The following is an 18776-nucleotide window of genomic DNA, read 5'->3' on the forward strand; positions in this document are numbered from 1 at the left end:
GAAATCAATTGATTTTTGTCTCTTAACCTTGTCACTTGTGACCTTGCTATAATCATTTATTAATTCCACAAGGGGTTTCTTTTGTTGACTTTTTTGGATGTTTTTCATAGACAATCATGTCACCTGAGAATAGTTTTACTTCTTTAATTCTCCTTTCTTCTTGTTGCACTAGCTAGCACCTTCAGTGTAAGTTGAATATATATGTGTGCTCCTTACATTTCATATTCTTTTCTGAGTTCTGTGACACCTCTTCAGATCTTTTTTCCAATCACTTTATTTCTGAGTTTTTGTTTTATTTTGTTCTATATTCTATCATTAAAAAATTTTCTCCTGTTTTGAAATATTGGGTTAGTTTCCATATGCTTTTTTCCTGCTCCATATTCTTTTTTATTATAACAGCTTTAAATAGGGTTCAATTATTGTTCTTATTGTGGTATGTTTTTAGGCTAAATAAGTTATTCTACACTTTTAAGAGGTAGGAGTGGGTAGAATAGTTCTTCTGGCTTCCAGAGCTTCCTTTTCTGATATTTTCATAAAATGACACCTATGTATCTTGGTCATTTCTTAGCTCTGTCTCCTTTTCCTTTTCTCCCACTTTTATTTGAACTTTTCCTTTGCCTCTATTGTACCTGTCCTGTTCAATTTGGATTCCATTCCCAGAAGTTTCTCCTTAGTGGGAGCTCAGGTTTATTAAGTTTTGAGAATTCATAGACCCCAATACCCCTCTGGCACTTTCGGACTTTCCTGCTTGTCCTTTTATACTCATTCTGAAATTACAATCTGTCAGTTTTGCTGCTACTTTCATATTGATCTCCCTTGCTTTTCAGTGAATACCTGTTGGCAGCTTGAGATCTTCCCACTCTCATGGCCTTCAGGTGCTCTGCTGCCATCCCACTGTTTCCTCCTACACAGATGCTGATACTAAGTTGGTGGTTTGCTCCCTTCTGCTCACATTTTGAGCTTTATGGGGATTCCTTTTCTTGTAGCCATGATTTGTTATTATTGTCGCTTTTTTATCCTAGATGCTCTACCTGCTGTATGAGGAGGTTGAGACTACACTGCCTCCGTAGTCATCTTCCTAGTCTTCTATATTCATGTACTACTTAGGAGGGGGAAATGAGATATTTTTAAAAACATTAAAATTTTTTTTCTATATTTTTGAAGTCAATCCAAGTTGAAATAATTATAGATAGGTTGATTCTGCCTCTTAGATGCCTTTCATATCATTTTTAAAAATTAGTTTCTTTTTGGTTTTAGCCTGAAGTTAATGTACTCACAAGTGTAACTCTATTCCCACAACTCTCCAACCTGCTGAAGAGCACTCTCAGACTTAATAAAACATCAGACCTAGGCTTAAAATAATTTGTGATGACTGCCCAATGTTTTCAGGCCAAGCATCTTGGAGGAGCTCATAATTTTATTTATTACCATATTTTTGTGTCCTAAAATTCTGGTTCATCTTTCTCACTCTACAGTCCAATTTAACAAACTGGCTGCCAATTGTCTGAATGTGGTCCAAGACATGTTTTGTTTAGCCTGCTCAGTATTTAAACACAAATAAAATAGTTGCCAACACTTAAAAATCATATTTCACATTAAAAACAAACAAACAAAAAGATTTCCAGCTGCTCTTAAAAAATTGAGATCTGATGGCATTAGGCCCACATTACTACTTAGAACTTGTACCCTGATTAAACAGAGAATATGCTCTCAGGCTTGTGGCACTTTTCTCCTAGATAGCTTCTCTCATTTACCTTCCAGTCCTAATAAACATTATAGGTTTGTAACCCAGGGTCTAGCATCTCTGATTCCAACCTCTTAGGTTGGCTTAAAGGACCACATACATGCTGATAACTTCTACTTAGCTGTCCTGCAGACTCCCCAGACCCACATATTCAAAATGAAGCTAATTTTTTTCAAAGCTTAACTTTCTTCCACTATTCTCCAAATGACCCATTTAACAGAATTATATTCCTACAGTTGTCTAAATCAGAAAAATCTTTAGGGTTATTCTTTCCTCCTCCTTACTCATCCTACCCACAGCTTTTCAGTCATGTACCAAACTATGACATGTCTTTGCTTTCCCCGTTCCCAGTATTTTAAATACTTTTCCTTTCTTGAGATCTGTAAAACTCCAATTTAAATAATTTCCAAGATGGAGCAAATTATTCAGTTTCTGAAACTACATCCCCTGCCTCCAGGATCATTTAGTTGCTCCTTTCCATGTACAGGCTTCTCAAGTACATTATATGTTGTATGGTATTTAACACTGGCTCTCCCACTAGTCTAGAGATTCCTTAAGAACAGAGATCATGATTTCATTATCTCTGTGTAAACAGTACTAAGACAAAAAGCATGGAACTCAATAAATGTGCCAAATAAATACATGAATTTTACAAATCAGTGAAAATAAGATTATTTCATACCATGATTTTACCTTCCTATACTTTCTATATGCTTTCTGTATCTTTGGTTAAATTGTCCATTTTTTGCTGGTGCTTGCTTTGGATTGATACTAGAATTATTTTAAATTTTTGCACCCTATGGCTATAAAGTTCAATGGCTATGTCAAAAGAAAACATATTGACCCCACTGATAAAATATGAGGGTTTTTAAAGTAACTTAAAATTTTTGTTTTAAATATCTAAGGAGACTGAGTATTAACTGAAAAAATATACATAATTATTCATAAAACAGATCCCTGTGGGGCAACTGAACAGCTGTTGAAAGATTTGGCATATCATTATGCCAGCCTGAGTTTAACGACCTACATGTGAAGGGCTACATATCCAATTACTAATCCTTCCTCAGCTACTCTTTGGCCTGATATGGATACAGCTGAAAAAAGATGCCCTACTAACAGATCAGAAATGGATCCAGACTTCCTTGCCAATGCTCAGTTAAAAGATCTTTTGGATTTGAGATAACGAAGAAACAGAGTGATCTACAACCATGTTACAGCTGACATACTTTTTCAAGTAAAATTTGATGGTTTAAAGCAAGAGTGGCTTCAGTTCTGTAACTAAATTTAGAGAAATTTTTAATTCTTTTAGAAAATTCAAATTATGAATTTAATTTTCTATCCATTAAAACCTTTAAACATGTTAAAATGTTTTCAAATATCAAGAATACTTTAGTTCAGAGCTCTTTTCATACTGAGATGGCTGTCTTCTATTCATTGACTCAAACCTCATTCTTTTCTTCAAATTCTGAAATAATCATCTATTAGAAGTAGGACCAAATCAAAAACTAAATAGAAAACGACAATCTACCAGATTCTGTTTCAGTTCTCCCTCAGTTGACTTGATCTATATATAGCAAAAAGATTACATAAGGTCAAGTATTACAATGAAATGTCACTTGGTGTTTTGCAAAATATATTAAAAAATAGTTCAAGGAATGAATGGAGAGTAAAACGCAAGTAAGCGAGAAAAAGCTTAAACATTCTAGATTTAAACGCCTCTTATTAGGGATTTGATTCAGTTTTTAAATCTAATTTTCCATTTCAGTTGTGTAAAATCATGTGATACTGACAACCCTCTGTATTAATTATAAATAGTTCAGGCAAGAGATGCTTTCCTCTCATCTCCAACACGGAAGAATTAACAGCTCTTCAGCAGTGTTTCGCATTTTTAATTTTTAAGAGTAGTAATATCTTAACAGCCCCTGCCATCTCCACAGGAATAAATGAATGAATATATACCCACAGATACACACTCGCTTTCAAGTGGGGAAAAAAAAACAAAAAACCCACAAATCAGGGAACTACCGCCCACTCTAGAAACCCTAACTCCAAGCCCCGCCCCACATAAAATCCCTCCCCTTTCTCCCACTGCAGGTCCGCAGTTGGCGCAGCTAGTTGACGTAAGACGTAACCTCCGTAGCATCCTACGTGCAGCTACCGTCTCTGCCTCTGGGAGTTGAAGTTTCCGAAACAGGACCTTCTGGAGTGGTAAAGACCGCTCTGAAAAGCGTGCTCTCAGGTTCCCCGACAACTTCTCCGCTCGGTAAGTCTCTTGGCACGTAGGCTAGTGCTCGCCTATCCCTTGGTATAATCCGGGCGCAAAAGGAGCGCGTGCTGGTGCCGCCTTCCACTACCAATAAGGGCTTCCGGGGGTGAGGGAAGAGGGGTTTTGGGAGCGGCTGCCTAGCCCCAGCTCCTGGCGGAAGTGACGTCGGAGGGAATGCGCCCTTGCGGCTCCCCTAGCAGCTTTCTCATTCGTTAGCTGCATTTTAATCCCGCCTCTGGAGTGTGTCCGCCTGCGGGTGGCCTGGAGGGTAGGAGGGGAGGCTTGCTGTCCACGTTTGTTTGCTGGTCGGGATCCGGGCCCTAGTGTGTGAGGAGTGTGAGTTTCTCAAGAATAAAGGGAGAGGGAAATCTGGACCCTGAAGGGCCAGAAAACGAGTTGTGGTTCTGCCACTGGTGGCTAGAGACAGTGGGCAAGTCGCTCTACCTCTTTAAACCTGCCTTACCTCATCTCTTCAACGAGGGACTGCCGTCCCTGAGCGCTCTGAAATGGAGGGGCCAGGGGAGAGTTGCTGCAGGTGCTGTTAGGCCCCATGGTGGTGAGCTGAGGACGATTTTAAGAAGACCGAGGTGTTACTTGATTTCACTGAAATGTTTTATGTTGAAATTCGGGATTTTTAAAAATTTTAGCGATATAAAGAGTATAGCAAAAGATGACAATCTCAGTTTTTGTTCGTTGTAAATCCTCCACCTCCCCCCACTCCAGCCTGACCCACCGCCCCAAGGGCCAGATAGCTTTCGCCGTTGCGGATTTGGCCCGCGCGTTTTAAAAAGCATATTAATTCACTGTCGCTGTCAGCTCATTTAATTACGTTCGGCAGTTACTCCAACATTCATGTGAATCTGGAAGGGAGGCTGTGTCATAAATTGCGACGACTTTATTTCAGCCCAATCAATAAAATCCATGAAAGTTTTTTTTTTCTTTCTTTTGGCCATTCACTGATTATGGTGTACGCCCTCCTTGCTGAAGCTGTGCTAAGTAGAAATATAAGGACGATTAAGATAACTACTTTTTTATATATTTGCCCCACACCAAATTGCCTTAGTCCGCTTTATCCAGTTGTTAGTTTTTAAAAGACCACTAGGTAAACTGTATCTGTAACTAAATGAACCAGTTTTTTAATTCAGTGCTCAAGTAAACTAAATTTCACACAAATAATTCTATAACTGCTATAAAATTTTTTGAACGTGACGAATGGATGAAAATGTACTATGAGGGAGGAATGCAAAACTCTGCCATGGAGCTTGTGTTTTGCTTAACAGATAATCCGAACAAACTAGCACATAGTGAAATGCTTATTTTATGGTATAGGCAGTAAGAGTTGGTACATACCTTTGTATGTAAAGTGTGCAGCAAGCAGTAATTTATAGGATCTCAACCTAGCATCATTTTTGTTGTATTCCGTGCAATGCATCTAGCTTATTCAAACCTTGAAAAAAATTCACTTACTACAGTGCATTTTCTTAATTGGGAATAACTTTAGAAATAATAATGATAATGATGTGGGCTAGCTCATGACCTTTCCTTGTATTTGATAGGCTGTTTAAAAACATTAATATGCAAAGATAGGCCAAATTAGATTTAATTTAGACTTCTTAGATAGGAAAGGCAAAAGCTCCCCCTAGTGTGCATGGACTTTAAAACATTGCTGTACATTTTTTTTTTTTAATTTTCACGTTATAGAGCCAATTAACATTTGCAGTTTTTGAACATAATAGAGAACTAGCGAAAAAAGATGCCACAGATGAACAGAAATGTTCTTTCTTAGAATATTAATCACTGTTTCATGAAAGAGCAGTTTGTTTCCTCTGAATTTTAATTGTGCATTTAAGTTTGCACATTTAGCTTAATGGGCATGTTTAGCTTGTGTTTTCTCCACCTTATATTGTTTTGGATACATTTCTTGCTGATTTTTTTTTTAATGTACTACCTTTGGAAAGGAAATAAAATATAAAGGATTCTAGAGATCACACTATATATTTTAAATTTTTCTTCTAATCTTTTCAGGCTTGCTTTGTTTCTCCTGTCTCCTGTTTCTTAAATTGAATGCTTACCTTATTTTCCAGATTTTAAAAGAAATTAATGAATGCACTCAAGGTTGTATATTTACCCCTAGTTACTTATTTTGCCTTTTTCTTATCCTATTATTCGAATCTTTTAAATGCTCCAACATATTTTTTACTCTATTTTTCTGTCTGAATTCTGAGTCAGATTGTGAAAATGTCTTCTGATTAAGTACCTCTTGGACTCCAGGTAACCTGGAGTTTGTCTCATCTGTTGAAATTTTTATATCTTCATTTCCTGGTTTCCAAATTGGTTCTTTTTTATGGATTCTTGTTTTGCTATTTTTATGCGTGCTTTTGTTTTCCAATTTCCTGTTTTGTTTTTATGGTTCTTACTCCTTATCATCTGTGAAAGATTTCAACCACAGTTATTTTAAAGCCATTTTCACATTGCTTTATTATTTTCAGTTTGTATAGAGTGGATCTCGTGATTGTTGAATTTTTGAGGGGATGGTTCCTACTGTCATTTCTGTCTTTTTGTAATTTTGCTTTGCAGATTTATCTTGAAAGGAATTATAACTTTCCCCTCCAAACAACCTCTCTGTCTACCACTGATTTTGTGGTTACTCTTACCCATGACCCTTTTCAGTGCTTCAGTCCACAGCAGCACTTGTATAGGTGGTTCAGAATTCTAATCATGTAATATTATAAGTTCATATGTCATCTCATGGCTGGGCAGAGTTTGTAGCCGAGAGGCCGTGTCTGCTCCCTTCAGTAGTTCCCCCAAGTAGTCAGCTTTGTATAAGCCATAGTCTGTAGTTGTACCTGTTTTCATGCTTTTTTCATGAAAGGAGAGGCCTTGCTCCCAGCACTAGTTTAAGGGCTCCCATCCTTTGTCTAGTATTATTCTTTTTCTCCCTATTTTATTTTATTTTATTTTTATTGACGTACAGTCAGTTATGATGTGTCAATTTCTGGTGTATAGCACAATGTTCCTGTCATGTATATACATACGTATATTTGTTTTCATATTCCTTTTCATTAAAGGTTATTACAAAATATTGAATATAGTTCCCTGTGCTATGCAGAAGAAACCTGTTTTTTTTTAATCTGTTTTTATATATAGTGGCTAATGTGCAAATCTCAAACACCCAAATTTATCCCTCCCCCCACCCTTTCCTCAGTAACCATAGGATTGTTTACTAAGTCTGCAAGTCTGTTTCTGTTTTGTAGATGAGTTCATAGTATCCTTTTTTCTTTCTTTCTTTCTTTCTTTCTTTCTTTCTTTCTTTCTTTCTTTCTTTCTTTTAGATTCCATATATGAGTGATATCATATGATATTTTTCTCTTTCTGGTTTACTTCACTTAGAATGACGATCTCTAGGCCTATCCATATTGCTGCAAATGGCATTATTTCATTCTTTTTTATGGCTGAGTAGTATTCCTTTGTATATAAATAACACAGCTTCTTTATCCAGTCATCTGTTGATGTACATTTAAGTTGCTTCTATGTCTTGACTATTGTATATGGTGCTGCTATGAACATTGGGGTGCATGTTTCTTTTTGAATTAGAGTTCCCTCTGGATATATATCCAGGAGTGGGATTGCTGGATCATTGTTTGAGTCTGTAAGTCTGTTTTTAGTTTTCTGAGGAATCTCCACACTGTTTTCCATAATGGCTGCCCCAAATTACATTCCCACCAACAGTGTAGGAGGATTCCCTTTTCTTCACAGCCTCTCCAGCATTTATCATTCATGGACTTTTGAGTTATGGCCATTCTGACTGGTATGAGGTGATACCTCCTTGTAGTTTTGATTTGCAATTCCTGATAATTAATGATATTGAGGATTTTTTTCATGTGCCTATTAGCCATTTGTATGTCTTCATTGGAGAATTGCTTGTTTAGGTCTTCTGCCCATTTTTGGATTGGGTTTTTGTTTTTTGTTACTAAGTTGAATGAGCTGTTTATATATTCTGGAAATTAAACCTTTGTCAGCTACATAATTTGTAAATATTTTCTCCCATTCCATAGGTTGTCGTTTTGTTTTGCTTATGGTTTCCTTTGCTGTGCAAAAGCTTCTAAGTTTAATTGGGCCCCATTTGTTATTTTTTGCTTTTATTTCTATTGCCTGGGTAGACTGCCCTAGGAGAACATTGCTAAAATTTATGTCAGAGACTATTTGCCTATGTTTTCTGTTAGGAGGTTTATCGCGTTTTGTCTTACATTTAAGTTCTTAAGCCATTTTGAGTTTATTTTTGTGTATAGTATGAGGGAGTGTTCTAACTTCATTGATTTACATGCTGCTATCCAGTTTTCCCAACACCACTTGCTGAAGAGATTGTTTTTCTCCATTGTATATTCTTGTCTCCTTTGTCGAAGATTAATTGACCATAGGTCTGTGGGTTTATTTCTGGGCTCTCTATTCTGTTCCATAGATCCATATGTCTGTTTTTATGCCAATACCACAGTATTTTGATTACTGTATCTCTATAGTATTGTCTGAAGTCTGGGAGGGTTATTCCTCCAGCTTTGTTCTTTTTCTTCAGTATTGCTTTGGCAATTCTGGATCTTTGTGATTCCATTTAAATTTTAGGATTCTTTGTTCTAGTTCTGTGAAAGATGTCCTGGATAATTTGATACGGATTGCATTAAATCTGTAGACTGCCTTGGGCCATTTTGACAATATTAATTCTTCCAGTCCAAGAGCATGGGATATCTTTCAATTTCTTTAATCATCTTTAATTTCCTTAATCAGTGTTTTGTAGTTCTCCATGTATAAGTCTTTCACCTCCTTGGTCAAATTTATTCCTAAGTATGTTATTGTTTTGGATACGATTTTAAAAGGTATTGTGTCTTTACTTTCTTTTCCTACTAATTCATTGTTAGTGTAAAGAAATGCAAGTGATTTTTGTATGTTAATCTTGTATCCTGCTACCTTGCTGAATTCTTTTATCAGCTCTAATAGCTTGTTTGGAGCTTTTAGGAATATATATTCATGTCATCCACATATAGTGACAATTTTACTTCTCGTCCAATTTGGATCTCTTTTATTTCTTTTTCTTGCCTAATTGTTGTGGCTAGGACTTTCAAGTCTATGTTGAATAGAAGCGGTGTGAATGGGCATCTTTGTCTTGTTCTAGATTTTAGTGGGAAGGCTCTCTTCTTGGTTTCACCGTTGAGTATTATGCTGGCTGTGGATTTGCCATAAATAGCTTTTATTATGTTGAGATATGTTCCCTCTATACCTACTTTAGTAAGAGTTTTTGTCATAATTGGTGCTGAATTTTATCAAATGCTTTTTCTGCATCTGTTGAGATGATCTTGTGATTGTCCTTTTTGTTGTTGTTGATATGGTGTATCACATTGATTGATTTGCATATGCTGAACTATCCTTGTGTCCCTGGGATGAATCCAACTTGATCATGGTGTATGATCTTTTTTTATGTGCTGTTGGATTCCGTTTGTTAATATTTTGTTGAGGATTTTTGCATCTATGTTCCTCAGTGATACTGGCCTGTAATTTTCTTTTTTGGTAGTGTCTTTGTCTGGTTTTGGTATCAGGGTGATGATGGCTTCCTAGAATGAGTTTGGAAGTACTCCTTTCTCTTCTGTCTTTTGGAAGAGTTTGAGAAGGACTAGTATGAATTCTCTGTATGTTTGGTAGAATTCCCCAGTGAAGCCATCTGGTCTTGGACTTTTGTTTTCAGGGAGGTTTTTTGTTGCTGATTCTATTTCATTTCTAGTGATTGGTCTGTTCAAGTGGTCTGTTTCTTCCTGATTCAGTCTTGGTGGTCTGTATGTTTCCAGAAACTGCTCCATTTCTTCTAACTTGTCCAGTTTGTTTCCATATAGTTGTTCATAGTATTCTCTTATGTTTTTTTGTATTTCTGTCATACTCTTTGTAATTTCTCCATTTTCCTTTCTTATTTTGTTTATTTGTATTCTCTTTTTTTTTCTTCTTGGTGAGCCAAGCCAGATGTTTGTCAGTTTTGTTTAGTCTTACCAAAAAACAGCTCTTGTTTTGATTGATTTTTTTCTTGTTTTTTAAAATCTCTTACTTTACTTATTTCCTCCCTTGTCTTTATTATTTTCTTCATTCTGCTGACTTTAGGTTTTTGTTTGCTCTTCTTTTTCTAATTCTTTTAGGTGATAGGTTAGGTTGTTTATGGGGATTATTCTTTTTTTTGAAGAAGGCCTGTATCACTGTGAACTTCCCTCTTAGGACTGCTTTTGCTGCATCCCATAGATTTTGTGTGGTTGTGTTTTCATTGTCATTTGTCTCAAAGTATTTTTTACTTTCTTCTTTGATTTCGTCATTGACCTATTGGTTTTTTTAGTAGCATGTTGTTTAATCTCCATGCTCTCGTTTTTTTCTCCTTTTGTTTTCCTGTGGTTGATTTCTAGTTTTATGGCATTGTGGTCAGAAAAGATGCTTGAAATAATTTCTATCCTCTTAAATTTGTTGAGGCTTCTTTTGTCCACAAGTACACAATCTATCCTAGAGAATGTTCCATATGCACTTGAAAAGAATGTATATTCTGTTTTTGCAGGATGTAATGCCCTAAAATTATCAACCAAGTCCAACTGTTCTGTTGTGTCATTTAGTATCTCCATTGCCTTATTGATTTTCTGTCTGGAAGATCTGTCCAATGATGTTAATAGGGTGTTAAAGTCTCCTATATGATTGTGTGCCCATTAATTTCTACCTTTATGTCTGTTAGTATTTGCTTTATGTATTTAAGTGCTCCTATATTGGGTGCGTATATGTTAACAAGTGTAATATCCTCATCTTGTATTGCTCCTTTAATCATTACATAGTGTCCTTTATCTTTTTTTGTGGCCTTTGCTTTAAAGTCTGTTTTGTCTGAAATCAGTATTGCTACTCCTGCCTTCTTGTAGTTTTCATTTGCGTGAAATATATTTTCCCATCCTTTCACTTTCATTCTATCTGTGTCCTTCACCCTATAGTGGGTCTCTTGTATGCAGCATGTTGTAGGTTCTTGTTTCATTATCCAATCTGCCACTCTGTGCCTTTTGATTGGAGCATTAGTCCATTGACATTTACAGTAATTATTGATAGATGTGGGGGTTTTTTGCCATTTTGAACTTAGTTTTCCAGTTGATTTGATATTTCCTCTTTGTTCCTTTCCTTTTCTTTTTCTTTTTGTGGTTTGATAATTTTCTTTTGTATTATCTTTGTTTCTTTTTGGTTTTTGTGACTCTATTTTGATTTCAATTTGTGATTACCCTGTTTTTCAAGTATATTAACCCATTACTGTATCTGTTTGCTTTAAACTGATAGTCATATAAGCTCAAACACATCCTAAGAAGAACAAAAACAGAAGAGTAAATCTATATTTTCCTGATGCCTTCTCCCACCTTTAATGATTTCGATGTCCTCTTTTTTATCTTCTTGTTTATCCTGTTGCAACTCATTGTAGTTACCACATTTCCAGTTATGATTTTCTCCTTTCTGTAGAGTCCTGCTTCTTTTCTATTTAGAGTAGATCTTTCAATATTTCTTTTAGCATAGGTCTAGTATTGCTGACTTCTTTTAATTTTTGCTTGTCTGTGAAATTCTTTAGCTCTCTTTCTATTCTAAAGGTTAGCTTTGCTGGATAAACTATCCTAGGTTGCAGCTCTTTCTCATTCAGGACTTTGAATGTATCTTGCCACTCCCTTCTGGCCAGCAGTGTTTGTGTTGAGAAATCAGCTGAAAGTCTTATGGGGGTTCCATTGTAAATAACTCATCGTTTTTCTCTTGCTGCCTTTAGAAACATTTCTTTATCTTTAACCTTGGTGATCTTAATTATATGTCTTGGTGTAGGTCTTTTTGGCTTCTTCTTTTAGGGGGCCCTCTGTGTTTCCTGTACTTGGATATCTGATTCCTTCTTTAGGTTTGGGAAGTTTTCAATCATGATTTCTTTAAATACCTTTTCAGCCCCCTTTGATATTTCTTCTCTTTCTGGGACCCCTGTTGTGCGTAGCTGGGCAAACTTTACATTATCCCATAAGTCCCTTATATTGTTTTTACTGATTTTGTTCTGATTGGGTGACTTCTGTTACCTTGTCTTCTAAGTCACTTATTCATTCCTCTGCATTATCTAGTCTGCTTTGACTGCCTTTAGCTAGGCTCTCATCTCAGCCATTGAGAGTTTCCTGTTTTTACTTCTCTTGTTCTTTTAATTGGGAGTAGTTCCTGTGCTTCTTCATTTTACTCATAGCTCTCTGGCACTGTGGATTATGGAGTATCAGTTATCTACTGTGGTCTTGAAGGGCTTTTTTTTTATTTTAAAGAAGATGCGTTCCTGTGTAAACTGTACATCTCTGATAATTTTGTCTAAGGTTTGTTTTTAGTATGGATAGTTGCCATGTTTTTCTTCTGTGTTTGTTTGCTGTTACCCCTTTGATTGGGGGTGTGACTGATGTTGTGGTGATCAGAGCCTACTCTGGTTGTTGAGCAAACCTCCTTTTTGTTCTATGGTTATCACAGTCCTGATGGGGCCATCCCTATTTTAAAGCTAGGAAAACTCTCAGCTGCCTTTACACACCAGACCCATCCAGTTCTTATTTTTAATTTTGTTAAAATTTTAACAATTTTAATTGTTTTCCCTTTTTATATTTTATCTACTGTTGTCTTATATTTCAAGATTGGGCTCAGGGTGCCTCAAAACATGAACTTTTTGCAGTGATCTCTAGGAAGTCTGTTCCAATTTGTTGATGCAGTGGCATAGGAATAGAACTAGAGCTATTTTTTTCTCATCTTTCAGTGACACAGGTCTTCTCAGAGCCCTCTAACAGCAGGATTGAAACAACATAGCTCTTTAACATCCTTTGGAAACCCTCATTTTTCTAAATAAAATTTTTGATTTCTGGGAGATAGTAGAATTAAATGTGGGTTTGAATCTTAGCTCCATCACTTTATTCAGTGAGTATTTTGAGGACCTACTTTGTGCTGCATTTGCTCTAGGTGCCTTGTTTCTTAAGAATTAGTAGCTTTGTAACCTTGGGCAAGTTATTTAACCCTTGTACCTCCTTCCTTTGCAAAGTAGGTATATACTGTCTACCTCATAGGGTTGTTTTAAAGAGTAAATTAGAAAATAAAATTTTTGTTAAGCACAGTAAATTAATAAGTGTTTGCTATTACTGTTTTCATTACTTTTAAAAGTCCCTTGTAATATCGTATTCACTCATTTATTTATTCCACCAATATATGATAAGCATCTACTAAGTGCCGAGCACCGTGCTAGTATTGGCAGTATAATGTTGGTCAGAAGCAGACATTATCCCTGCCAGATGGAGTTTCCAGTGTAGAGTCAAATTTGAGATGTCATTTCTTGGAGATGCTCTCCCAAACTAAGGATTCTGTTTGGTTGCTGATGTAAGGAAAACTTGTGAACTCTTACTTGGATTACTAGATGACTCCTTCCCCTTTTTAGTAATTTTGTGATCTAGTAAAATGCCAGGGCTTTTGCTCTAGTCCCCAAAGCACACATCTTAAAATTTTTTATCTTTCAGTCAAAATTTGGTAAACTTTCTAGTTTGCTTAATTATCCCCATATATCCTGTTACAACACTGCAGTTTTAAAGAAAAAAGGAACCATAAATAAAACTACTGCTTAAATTATGTTTGGCAAAAGTTTTTGTCCTATTTTCTGAATTGTGGGAATTGACCTTTTTTCTTTTAGGTATTCTGCACTGACTTGTTAGCTGTCTCCGTAAAAGGGGAGAATCATAAATTTTTCTTTAAGGCCAGTAAAACATTTGCAGGCTTCATGTTTAGTCTTTGGTGGGGATAAGTGACATATTTTTAAGCCTTGATATTAATAATCAATTAAAGAGAAAAGAAATCTCAGTATTTCTAAGCCCTTTCCCTAATCTGAAGGCAAGTTCAGTTCTGAGCAATAGGTATAAAGATGTGGGTGGTTAAATCCAAATAAAGATGTTTGAAATGGCCCTAAGCATTCCACAGCTGATTACAGAGTTAACTTACATATTTTGGTTTTTAGCCATGACTTAAGTGGAATATTTACAATGAAACTTACAACCAAATTTGTTTTCTGCACTGTCCAAAATGTAGAAATCTGTAACATATCTTTTGTCAAAAACCAATGCTGAGTGTATACCCAGATAATGAGAATAACATTTTTCTTATACTATAGCTTTAAAGGCAACTATGAAAAGGTGTTTTTCATCTCTTTTTTTAATAATATAATTTTCTTTTATAAAACTATTTTCAATGTATAAAATTTAGAAAATGTAGAAGCCATGGGTCAGAATTAAAGCATGTGTATATATGTTTTTTTAAAACAAAATTGGACATTATGTGTTGTTTTTTGTTTTGATTTTCTTATTTAACAATTCAGTTTCCCATTATCACTAAATAATTTTGGGAAGCATGGTTTTTCCTGGCTGCTTAGTATTTCCAGCCAGTGTTATAGATGAACTGTAATTTATTATTTAGTCCCCTTTTGCTGATATTCAAGTAGTTTCTAATTTTTTATTGTTAAAAATAACAGTACTGGGGGAGAGTATAGCTCAGTGGTAGAGTACGTGCTTTGCATGTACGAGGTCGTGGGTTCAATCTCCAGTACTGCCATTAAATAAATAAGTAAATAAATAAATAAACCTAATTAACCCCAAAAAACAAAATTAAAAAATAACAGCACATATATGCTTTTGCATTAATTTTGTGTATATTTCTGATTAATTTACAGAGATTTATTCTACGGAAATAAGTTACTGGATGAAAGAGTATCAACATTTTAGAGCTCTTGAAACATATAGATCTGTGTAGCCTTCTGGAAAAACTGTGCCATGACTGCCAATAATGTATGAAAATATCGCATTTCATAAAATGATCTTTGCCAGTAAATGACATTTAATTGCCTAAATTTATGTTTTTATTCATTACTGATATGGTTTCATTTTAATCACATCCTTTGGTCTTTCTTTTTCATTTTACTTTTTTTCTACGTGAATCATTTGTTCATGTCAAAAGTTGCTTTTCAATTTTTCAGAAGCATCAAATAATGTCATCTGAAATGTTACCAGCAGTTAGTGGGACTTCTAATGATGAAAAAAAACAAGACTTAAGTGAAGACCAGGAGGAGAACCAGAAGCCAGGATTAGGTGAAAGGTTTGAACCCATATCTAAAAGGCAAATGAAGAAGCTCATGAAACAGAAACAATGGGAAGAGCAACGAGAACTCCGCAAGTATGTTTCAAAATGCATATATTCTACCCCTATTCAGAGATATGGAATATGGAATGTTGGACCTTGCATAGACCTTTGATATATTAAAAGTAATTGTGTTAATTAAAATTGGGGCTATGCGTATTGTTAGCTAACACTGTCAATTGACTGCTAAAATTGTATGTGTTTTTGAATTCTTTTTAACAATGTTGATGAATTTACACTACACACTTTTCTCACCCAGAACCTATTGTGAGTAGCTGCACAATTTCTGAAACAACTGATTTAGATGAGGGATAGCATCCATGTCCTAGATATGGAACAAAAATAACCACCTCAGAAAGGTCAAATTTGGGCCTCAGAAGATCTCAAATTTTACCAAAAGAACTATTACAGATTTTGGTGAGAGCAGTTGGGCTGAAGCTATTACTATATACAGACAAAATTTACTGGGAGAAAATAAACTGTAGTTGATGTACCTTAGAGAAAAAGTATATGAGTCTTTTTCACCAACAATTTTCCTTTTAATATGGTTATAAATATTACTCAAAAGTCATGTAGGTGAAGAATGATAAAATTCATCACAACTCTCAAATTTAGTATAAAGTTTTCTTAGTACATATAATGTGGTACCTACCAGTAATAAATGAAATTACTAGTATAGCTAGGATTTGTGTAGAAAGCATTATATTATTTTTGCAAATTTATTTCTTTTGTATCTAAAGCTTTTAGATAGACCATATAAAATTGCTGGTATTTGAGAATTTTTATTTATTTTTATCAAAGTATGGTTGATTAATAGTGTGTAATTTTCAGGTGTACGACAAAGTGATTCACTTATACATATACATATATATCTTCTTTTTCAGATTCTTTTCCATTATAGGTAATTATGAGTTATTGGATATAGTTCCCTGTGCTATACAATAGGTCCTTGTTTATCAATTTTATGTATAGTAGTGTGTATATGTTAATCCCAACCTCCTAATTTATCCCTCCCCACAAGCCCCTTTCTCCTTTGGTAACCATATTTTGTTCTTTATGAGTCTATTTCTAGTTTGTAAATAAGTTTACTTGTATCTTTTTTTAATTTTAGATTCCACATATAAGTGAAATCATATTTGCCTTTCTCTGTCTGACTTCACGTCATATAATAATCTCATCCATGTTATTGCAAATGGTGTTATTTCATTCTTTTTTATGGCTGAATAATATTCCATTGTATAAATATACTATATGTTCTTTATCCATTCACCGGTCCATGGACACTTAAGTTGATTCCGTGGCTTGGCTATTGTAAATAATACTGCTGTGAACATTGTGGTGCATGTGTCTTTTCGAGTTAGAGTTTTCTTCAGATATATGACCAGGAGTGAGATTGCTGGATCATATGGTAACTCTGTGTTTCATTTTTTAAGGAACCTCCGTACTTTTCTCCTGTGGCTGCAGCAATTTACATTCCCAATAGTGTAGAGGGCTCCTTTCCTCCACACCTTATCCAGCATATTATTTGTAGACTTTTTGATGATGGCCATTCTGACTAGTATGAGGTGATACCTCATTGTAGTTTTGATTTGCATTTCTTTAATAATAAGCGATGTTAAGCATCTTTTCATGTGCCTGTTGGCCATCTGATTATCTTCTTTGTAGAAATGTCTGTTTAGGTGTTCTGTCCATTTTTTGGTTGGGTTGTTTTTTGATACTGAGCTGTAAGAACTGTCTGTGTATTTTGGAAGTAAATCTCTTGTTGGTCTCATCCTTCACAAATATATTCTCCCATTCCGTAGGTTGTCTTTTTGTTTTGTTTATGGTTTCCTTTGTTGTGCAAAAGCTTTTCAGTTTAATTAGGTCCCATTGGTTTATTTTTGCTTTTGTTTCCATTTCTAAAAGATGGATCCATAAAAATAGTACTGTGATTTACGTCAAGGAGTGTTCTGCCAATGTTTACCTCTAGGAGTTGTATAGTATCTGGTCTTACCTTTATGGCTTTAATCCATTTTGAGTTTATTTTGTTATATGGTGCTAGAGAATGTTCTAATGTTATTCTTTTACATGTTGCTGTGTGGTTTTCCCAGCACCACTTATTGAGGAGACTGTCTTTTCTCCATTGTATATTCTTGCCCCCTTTGTTGTAGATTAATTGACCATAAGTGCATGGGTTTATTTTAGGGCTTTCTATCCCATTCCATTGGTCTTTGTATCTGTTTTTGTGCTAGTTCTACACTGTTTTGATTACTGTAGCTTTATGCAATAGTCTGAAGTCAGAGACTTTGATGCCTCCGACTGTTCTTCTTTCTCAAGATTCTTTTGCCTCTTCAGGGTTGTTTGTGTTTCCATACAAATTTTCAATTTTTTTGTTCCAGTTCTTTGAAAAGTGCCATTGGTAATTTGATAGGGATTGCATTGAATCTCTCTATTGCCTTGGGTAGTCTGGCCGTTTTAACTAATGATGCTTGCAGTCCAGGAACACAATATATCTTTCCATCTGTTTGTGTTGTCTTCAGTTTCTTTCATCAGTATCTTATATCAGGGTACAGGTCTTTTGCCTCCTTAGGTAGGTTTATTCCTAGGTATTTTATTTTATTTTATTGATAGGATAGTAAATGAAATTATTTCCTTAGTTTCTTATCCTGATATTTCATTGTTACTGTATAGAAATACAACAGATGTCTGTGTATTAATTTAGTATCCTGCAACTTTCCTGAATTTATTGATAAATTCTAGTCGTGTCTTTAGGATTTTCTATGTGTATAATAGCATGTCATCTGCAAACAATGACCATTTTACTTCTTCTTTTCCAACGTGGATTCCTTTTATTTCCTTTTCTTTTCTGATTGCTGTGGCTAGGATTTTCAAAACTATGCTGAATAAAAGTGGTGAGAGTGGACACCCTTGTCTTTTTCCTGATCTTAGAGGAAATGCTTTCAGCTTTTCCCCATTAAGTATGATGTTAGCTGTGGGTTTGTCATATATGGCCTTTATTATGTTTAGGTATGTTCCCTTTGTGCCCACCTTCTGGAGAGTTTTTATCATAAATGGATGTCGAATTTTATCAAAAGCTTTTTCTACATCTATTGAGATGATAATATGGTTTTTATTCTTCAGTTTGTTAATGTGATGTATCACACTGATCAGTTTGCAGATATTAAAAAATCCTTGCACCCTGCGATAAATCTACCTTGATCATGGTGTATAATCCTTTTAATGTATTGTTGGATTTGGTTTGCTAATATTTTGTTGAGGATTTTTGCATCTGTATTCATCAGTAATAGTAACCTGTAATTTCCATTTTTTGTGATATTTTTCTTTGCATTGCTATCAGGGTGAATGGTGACCTCATAGAATGAGTTTGGAAGTGCTCCATCCTCTTCAATTTTTGGAATAGTTTCAGAAGAATATAGACATCACCGTTTTTCTAAATGTTTGGTAGAATTCACCTGTGAAGCCATCTGGTCCTGGACTTTTGTTTGTTGCGGGTTTTTTAATTATTGATTCAATTTCATTACTGGTAATTTGTCTGTTCATATTTCTATTCCTTCCTTCCTA

General features: G+C 35.1%; 1 protein-coding gene across 5 annotated transcripts in view; it reads left to right on the top strand.

Moving 5' to 3' along the window:
• The first annotated feature begins 3876 nt into the window (after positions 1-3876).
• Positions 3877-18776, top strand: part of TRMT10A (tRNA methyltransferase 10A) — a 48889-nt gene continuing 33989 nt past the window's right edge. For 3 of the 5 annotated variants that reach the window (XM_010980617.3, XM_064484629.1, XM_064484630.1), the window contains exons 1-3: positions 3877-4007; positions 14752-14866; positions 15055-15251. In XM_010980617.3, the coding sequence (XP_010978919.1) occupies positions 14852-14866; positions 15055-15251 (212 nt within the window). In that variant the 5' untranslated portion in view covers positions 3877-4007; positions 14752-14851. Of the gene's footprint in view, positions 4008-4271; positions 4347-14751; positions 14867-15054; positions 15252-18776 lie in introns of those variants that run through there. The other 2 variants (XM_010980618.3, XM_064484631.1) reach the window with 2 other exon arrangements.

This window comes from Camelus dromedarius, chromosome 1 (genome assembly GCF_036321535.1).
Source record: "Camelus dromedarius isolate mCamDro1 chromosome 1, mCamDro1.pat, whole genome shotgun sequence".
Classification (NCBI taxonomy): domain Eukaryota; kingdom Metazoa; phylum Chordata; class Mammalia; order Artiodactyla; family Camelidae; genus Camelus; species Camelus dromedarius.